Below are 8,552 nucleotides of genomic sequence, written 5' to 3' on the forward strand. Positions count from 1 at the left end.
CTGTGTGTGGCTGTACAGCTCCGTGGCGTTGGACAATAACCTGTGCTGTAAATTTCCTTTCATTTTAGCCAGTTCTGAGCCCTGAATGGCCTATAACTTGGCCTAATTCATCCCAGCACGTTTCTTTTCAATTTTTGAACACCATCTTGCCCTCCTTCCAGGGCCCCCGCCTCCCACCCTTCTGGAGCTCGCCTGATACAGACAACCTCGGTTTAAAAACTACCTAAATGGCGGGAAACTTAGCTGTTAACTACTTCTTCAGTAGATGATCAGGAAGGTAAGAAATTGTTGTGAAACGTGTGAAAATTTGGTATGCGTAGCTACCACCATTGGCCAGCTACAACACACTGAATATTTAAAACTGATGTTTCTCGATACTTTTAAATGGGCAATAAGACCGATTTTCCCAGAGACAGTCACATCTGAAAAAACAGACTGAGAATTATCAATTTTCAATTTCAAACTGCCCTACCACCGAGGAGCAACCCTACCTCATAGTGTTTTCGGATGCATAGTCTGTCTATGCTGTTAGTATGGAAACATCTGAACTTCTCACCATCTGGGTGATGGGTGTCAAAATTTTCTGCAGCCTTAATGAATTATATCAAGCTTTCTAGCCATTTCCAGTCATCAGTCCCTGAATGTTTGTTACCAGCAGTTGTCAATTATTATTTCATCCACAACTTCAAAGTATTGTTCTAAGCTACGTATGCACCACGGGAGGAAGCTATAATTGTCAAAATTTGAATTTGCCACTCATGTTCCACAGCAGCTTAAAAGTTTTTACTAGATCACCCTACAACACCATCATGTTGAAATATACAAAAAACACAAACCAAAAAAGCATAAATTATTTCATTTTTGACTGCTGGTACACTACATCATGTAAAATCACAACTGTATTACTACCAATAACTTTGTATGGACCATTAAAATTAGGTGACCAGTGTGGTATCAGAAGTACTGGAAAGGATTTTTGCACCATTGAGAAAATCCTGTGGGAAAATTTTGACACTCTTTACCCAGATGGTGAAAAGTCTCAGATACTTTCCAGACTAACAACATAGACTTACTATGCATCTAACCTTATCACATCACTATGAGGAAGAGTTGGCTTTTCTAGTTTTGGCTGGTAGGGCAGCTTGAATTCAGAAATTTGTGTTTTGTTTCCTGATATTTAAAAGAAAGCAACTCTGTGTAGGAACCAGGTGAATCATTTGCTTATTACTTTTAAACTGCAATCGCTTTAGTTAGAAAAATGGTATGCATAAATGTTTTGATATTTGGAAGATAATGAGTTCTTTAAAATCCACTAAAAGATCTGCTAGCAGGTTCTTAAAATAGTTTTTAATACACTGCTAGCAAAAAGTTCTCAAGCATTGCAAATCTCACTTTCGATCATTGATTTGCTATGCTCTCCCAAGCATATTACAGGCTAATAGCCTGCTGTGGGCAAAGTCACCCAAGCAAACAAGAGTTTGACTACCTCATTCTTTTTAAAAGCATCCCTAATTATGTGAGGTGTCGTTTAACATCGTAGCTAAGTTTGTCAGGATCAATGGAGAAATCTGATATCATGGAAAACAGTTAAGCTCTTACTGCTACACTTCAACACTTGCTTCTACCAGCTATCACACACTAGTAACTGCCTGAATTTATTAGAGTCATGAGGTGTAAAATGATGTGAGCTTAAAACAGCACTTAACTTTTTAAATTTCTTTTGGTGATAGATAACTAACAAAGTTGAGGAAGGTTCGCTAAAGTAGATTATTTCAAGGTAGATTTTTGGGGTGGAGTCTTTTGTCAATAATAAATTCGGGCAGTTACTCGTGCATGACAGCTGGCATAAGCAAGTGTAGCAAATAGTTTTGTAGTGATTATGTAGCAAAGTGTATTAGAAAGTAGTTTAGCTTAGTTATTTATTCTAGAGTGGTTAGTTTTGTGTATTCTATTTAAAGATCACTCTGAGGATCGACTTAGTGCTGCCTGTCATCGAGATTGCATTCCTGGTGGAATTGCTACAAGGTGAGTATTGTATAAATGTTATAGATGGTATAAATAATTGTAAAATGTTAAAAGAATGCTTATTCCATAATTCCGCTGTTCCGTTATTCTGTATTCCGGGTTTTAATGAATCTCTATGCTTAACCCACATAAGTTAATTTGTTGTTACTATGCACACAAGAATTTATTATTAAATGCTAAAATATTGTCAACAAAACAATAGCACAACCAACATAGCTAGCTAGTGTTCTTCATCACACTTTACTGGTGAGTTTAACTGCTACCAAGGGAGGTAGCTATTAGCATCTTTATTTAGTTTTGACTTTGCTTTGACTTCTTCTAACTGGCAAGTACAGAGTGAAACAAATCACTGAGTCTTGCTTGTAGTTGTTGTGACTTGTACAAACTGATTGTGGGTTTTTGTTTTATTACTAATAGTTGTCCTAATAACTCAGGGGGTACAACAAGACCATGTGAATGTGTAATAGTGACGTGAACATGTAATAATGTTGCACAAATACTGAAAGTATTACACATGAGCTGAATAGACCCTGTACAAAAAGGAGACGAAGGGGCTCAATAGGGCTTGATACATCTTTTAGTTCTATTTAGCTCAGGTATCAATTAATGACTCGAAAGTGAAATAGCCATTATACTTCCTATCAGCTATGTTCATTCAGTTATAAAGTGCTATAACAAAGAACAGTAGGAAAAGCACATCTGCAATCAATCCAGTCTCCACAAATACAGTATATGGATGATTCACAAGCCCCAACTACTCAAGATTGAATGGTGGCAATTACACTTTGCTTTCGCCTGTAACACAGCTTTACAAATGAAGAACAGTACAAGAAGCATCTCTGCAATCAATCACACAGAAAATATGGGTGAGATACCAACATGGCCACAGGGAAGCTGCATTGCACTGTTGCAAATTGACACCTTGCATTGTCAGCAAAAATTACTAGAACACAAAGGAGGACAAACGCAAGTCCATGATGCATGCATAGTATGTACTGCAGTTGGTGAAAAAGCACACCTCAGGATGAAGCAACATCAAACAGTGAAGAAATCAAGCCCATAACTATATCCATTGTTGAGCTGAAGGTATCAGTTAGTTAGTTAAAATTCTGACAAATAGAAAACTTTTAAATTTCCATAGAAACTTTTTGGAAGGGTTTGGGATTGGTCTGAAGATATTTTTGAGCTTGGCTGCGCCTAACCAATACTGCCAAGTTACCATAAAGGAAAATTGAGGCTGGATTTTGGGTAATATTTTTGCCTGGACAAGCCCAGTTCTGCATGATCCCTAATACAGTCATACGACAGACACTGTCATACACCACATGATCCATGGGGAGCAAAGGAAAACTAGACTGCAACACTATAACTTGAACCATTCAGTACATGGTGAGCTGTCTGATATACAGAGTTGAGATTTAACATGATACAATTATTAACAAGCTACATGAGATTTGCTTACTAAATACACAACACAAACACACACTATACACTACACACATGTAAACATACACAACACATTATAATTCACTACTCGCTTTGGTCTTGGTCTGTCTATTTGAGCATAGTAATCCACAAAGACTAAACTGAACCCTCTTGTACATGTCACATTGTAGGTAGTCTAAAATGATAGAATACAAACAAGAGTTGTTATGTAATGACACTGGTTCATACCCACTATTAACAATACATCATTTAGAGGTTTACCAGTTACATGAGACAGCAGAGGAGGGTGGGAGTGGTTAATGCACCGTTAAAATGAATTATGCTAATTGTGATGAACTAAAATGTGTGAATTATGTGACAAAGTTTGACATCATTGTTATGTTAAGAGTATACATACTTGTCTAGTACTAGAATTACTACTATACATGTGACAATATTTCATTAGTTTTGTATAGAAAACTAAGAGATTTTATATAACAAAGTACATCATCTGAATCCTCATACAAAGTGTAATCAAATGAGCTAACAATCTTCAGTGATCCCCACCATTTTTTGGTCATGTATTTCAACTATTGGGGTTCATATGATATTTCAAACTAAACTATGTAAATTATGTAACACAAGTAGTGCCTAAAATGCTGATGTCCTCCTCTGATGGAGTAAAATATATTAGGAAAATGTCTATAATGTGTGACTACTTTGAATTAAACATTGTATTGTGTATTCAAGGCTCATTGGAGCCTGCCAAAATTTTTTATCGAAGAACTTCTTTCTATGGCTGTTAGTCAAGTTTCACTCACTTTTTATATAGTAATACATGTACAAACTGATTGTGGGTTTTAGTTTTATTACTAATAGTTGTCTAAATAACTCAGTTATTTACTAATTGGAAAGTTACAACTACACATACAAACAGTAGACACTTTATAAATGTATAAAAAGTGATGTGTGAGCAATGATGACAGCAGATTTGATTTTTCACTTATAACACAAAGCCACATAAATCTGCTAGACTTAAGTGGTCTACTTTCACTGGCTGCTTTTCCCAAGCACAGTAGTGATCTATTTCAGCTGTCTGGGGCTCTAATGGAGTTCTGCCAGTCTGAGAATGGCTGTATGTGACTATACAGTGCCATGGTGTTGAATAAAGACCTGTGCTGTAAATGTCCTTTCATTTTAGCCAGTTTTGAAATATGAGTGGACCATAACTTCGCGTGGTTCATCCCTACACCTTCCTCTTTAAGATTGGCAGCCTCTGACCCTCCTACAGGCCCCTCCCTGCCTCCCACCCCCTAAGAGCTTCCCTGATACAGTCAACCCTGTGTTATAAACTATCTAGTGTTATAAACTATCTAACATGGCAGGAATGTCTTCTGTTGGCTACTTGTGCAGTGGGTGTTCTGGAAGAAAAGTAATTGGTGTAAACTTGTGAAGAATTGGTGCATGTGCAAAGTTTCAATGATTGACAAGCTACAACTCTCTAATACTTAAAACTGGAATTTCTCAATACTTTTTGAATAGGCAATAATACTAGTTTTCAGAGATGCAGTCACCAATGTTCTATTGTACACCTGAGTAGCAAAGGAGATTATGTAATGCATTTTTTGGATTTAAATGGAACGTTGTCATTAAAAAGCTGTGTTTACCTTACCAACGGATGTTTACAAGTAATATCTCTTGTTACTAGCCTTGTATGTTAATAACCCACACTTAAACACTCACTAGTGTGGGTTCTATACAAAAAAACACTCACTACTTATACACTCACTCACTACTTTCACAGCTAGTTTGATTTTGGTCCACTTTGGTTTTAGGTGAATTTGTAATAAACGCTAGTAAGATGTGCATATTTTCATGAGTTTTATAAACTGATCTTGGCATGACAAAGTTTAATATAATAATCAGAAGTATGGCTGGCTCCTCCACAAGGTGGGGGGAGGGGGGATTTGCCCCAAATTCCCCATCCTGGATCCGTCATTGCAGTTACATGAGACAGCAGAGAAGGATGGGAGTGATTTATGCACTCTTTAAATGAGTTATGCAAATTGTGATGGACTAAAATGTGTGAATTATGTGACAAAGGTTGGCATCATTGTTATGTTAAGAGTATACATACTTGTCTAGTACTAGAATTGCTACTATACATGTGAAAATGTTTCATTAGTTTTACACCCTGTTCACACTACAATAAACAACCGTGCTAGCGCGGTTCATCCCGGTTTGGTTCAGTTCACGTTGACAGTGTAAACAGGAAGCGAACCACACTACTACAACCATGCTCAGTGCACCAAGAACTGCCGTGCCAGCTCGGTTCAGTTATAAATATCCGGATCATGATTTGTTTTACTGAGTAGAAACAAAATGGCGTCGTCGTCGTCTGTGTGGAAAGACGAAGAGGTGTACAAGCTTATTGAGCTTTGGGGAGATGACGTTATTCAAAGCCAATTAGAAGGATGTAAACATAACAGAGAAGTGTATGAGAAGATCTCCAAATCCATGAAAGAAGCTGGTTTCAACAAAACCAGTGACCAATGTCGAGATAAAGCTAAAAAGCTAAAGGCAGATTATCGTAAGACGAAAGATAAGAACAAACAGACAGGTAACAAAAGAAAAACATGTAAATATGGAGAAGCATTAGCAGAAGTGCTGGCTCATAGACCGGCTACAAAACCACCGTTAGTTATTGACACATCATGTGAAGGTATATACGACACTGATGGTGAAGGTACTACTGGCAATGGCTGTAACGGTAGACCTGTAGATGTGCCAGTAGATGGCACTGAAACAAGTGATGATACAGCATCTATTGCTGCCACGGATGTGTCAAGTGTTCCAGCAGATGAGTCAAGTGAAGGAAAAGCTAAAGTAGAAATCAAAACAGCAAAGAAGGTTCCAAAAAAGCGTGGAAGAGAGGACAGATTGCAAACCATCATGGGTGGAATCGTTACCCAGATTATCGACTCTCAGTTGCAAAGTGATGAGCGTTACTTGGAATTAGAAGAGAAGCGGATGCGACTTGAGGAGGAAAATAAAAAGAGAGAAGAAAGAATGAGAAAGGACGAAATGGATTTTCAGTTACGTATGATGTCCATGTTGGTCCAGTCTCAGAGTTCTGGTTATCCTTTTCCTACACCATACAATGGATCATTCTATGGACATGACAGTCATGATCAGTAGTACTGAACTTGGGTACGTTTTGTTTTGTGTTATTGATTTAACATGTATGTGTTTCATTACATAATAACAATCTCTATACATGCTATTCAGGTACTGGGTTGTTTTGACAATAATTAATTAATGCCTGTCTGATATTATCTGTGCTTGAAGCAGTTGACGGCCGATCCTCTATGTCTGCCTCATCATTTGTCATTACACCTTGAAGCCAATCTTCATCAATATCACTTCCATGTATCTCACATATGTTGTGCAGAACACAACAAGCAGCTATGACTTCAGAAATGTTTTCTGGCCACATTTCATTTGCTTTCAACAGACGGCGCCATCGAGCTTTTAATCGACCAAATGCTATCTCTGAAACTATCCTGGTTCTTGACAGTCGATAATTGAAACATTTCTGATCTGCAGATAACGCTGAATGATAAGGATATGGTTTTAACAACCATGGAAGCAATGGATAGCCAGCATCTCCAACTAAAAACACTGGTACATCTACTCCATTGATAGATCGTGGGTGTCCTTGCAATAAAGTCCCATTATAAACCTTATGATAAAGTTCTGAGTTACAAAACACACGTGCATCATGCACACTTCCAGGCCATCCTACATTAATGTCTCGGAATAGGTAGTCACTGTCTACAACAGCCTGAATCAGGATGGAGTACCACCCCTTTCGATTATAGTAGTCCGTATGGTTTAATTTTGGAGCCTGAATTGGAATGTGACTCCCATCAATTGCCCCAGCACACTGTGGAAAATTACACTTATCTTCAAATCCTTGAATGACATTTTGTAAATGACTACCAATTGGAAAACTTATGTACTTCTTCAATAGTACCTTTATTATTGCACGTACTGTTTCATGTATTATACAACACACAGTACTACGTCTAATCCCAAACAAATGAGAAATTGTTCGGTACTCAGATGGAGTAGCTAAAAACCACAGCGTTACTGCTACCCTCTTCCTTACTGTAATGGATTTACGCATTGCTGTGTCTGAGTGTTGTATTTCTGGATGCAGCTGTTCACAGATGTACAAGAATGTTGATTTATTCATTCTGAAATTCTGCATAAAATCTTGTTCATTAAATGTCTCTAGCACCACAAAATCCCACCAATATTGAGATCTGCACAAAAAAATCAAACACAAAGTTAACAGCAGATCTGTACACTATACATCTTTACAATTATAATAAAGTGAATGCATCACATACGGTGTATGGTGGTGGCAAGTGTGTCTAGCTAGTTGTCATAATAATATTACAGCAATTAACAACCTTGGACGGACCCAAGATAGTTTTGGGGAAGGTAGAGTTGCTAAAAACAATAAATTAGACACTAGAATAAGCAGCTGTGCACGCTGTGAACTCTTACGCCGTCGATACTCCCGTAACGATCGATTTATCCGCTGGCTCGTGTGCTGGTGTCTCCTTTTCTTCATCTGCAGGCTTTGATTCAACTGATAAAAATGAAACCTCGCTATGTTATTCATTATTAATACGAGCTCTGTAAAAACAGTGACAAGAGGCTGCACGTGACATAAGGTTGTTACGCACGTGACACAATATTGCTGTCATGGTTCAGTTGATATGGATTTTCGTGTGAACGCGGACGATTATTGGAGCGGTTTGATTTTCTTCCAACATAGATCGGTTCGGTTGTTGTCGTGTGAACAGGGTGTTAGTATAGAAAACTAAGAGCTTTAGAAATACATAAACAACATATGGTGGGGATCACTGAAGATTGTTAGCTCATTTGATTACACTTTGTGTGAGGATTCAAATGATGTACTTTGTTTTCAACTATTGGGGTTCATATGATATTCCAAACTAAACTATGTAAATTATGTAACACAAGTAGTGCCTAAAATGCTGATGTAGTGATGTCCTCCTTTGATGGAG

General features: G+C 37.7%; 1 protein-coding gene and 1 long non-coding RNA gene across 3 annotated transcripts; one reads left to right on the forward strand and one right to left on the reverse strand.

The window, feature by feature from the left end:
- The first annotated feature begins 5,832 nt into the window (after positions 1-5,832).
- LOC136255200 (uncharacterized) lies at positions 5,833-6,648 on the forward strand. The gene has a single exon (XM_066047922.1). It carries the CDS (start codon positions 5,833-5,835, stop codon positions 6,646-6,648), a length of 816 nt encoding a protein of 271 aa, XP_065903994.1.
- Positions 6,649-7,337: 689 nt separating this feature from the next.
- Positions 7,338-8,336, reverse strand: LOC136256939 (uncharacterized). 2 transcript variants are annotated; one of them, XR_010701745.1, is made up of 4 exons: positions 8,208-8,336; positions 8,026-8,157; positions 7,929-7,968; positions 7,338-7,778 (listed from the first exon to the last, which is right to left on the reverse strand). It is a non-coding gene; the product is annotated as an uncharacterized lncRNA (long non-coding RNA). The 2 variants fall into 2 exon arrangements; XR_010701744.1 differs by having other exon boundaries at positions 7,929-8,157.
- Positions 8,337-8,552: the final 216 nt, after the last annotated feature.

This window comes from Dysidea avara, chromosome 5, assembly GCF_963678975.1.
Source record: "Dysidea avara chromosome 5, odDysAvar1.4, whole genome shotgun sequence".
NCBI lineage: Eukaryota > Metazoa > Porifera > Demospongiae > Dictyoceratida > Dysideidae > Dysidea > Dysidea avara.

Bases quoted from the DNA above. Each gene is read 5' to 3' on its own strand.
- LOC136255200 (XM_066047922.1), top strand. From the start codon at position 5,833: ATGGCGTCGTCGTCGTCTGTGTGGAAAGACGAAGAGGTGTACAAGCTT.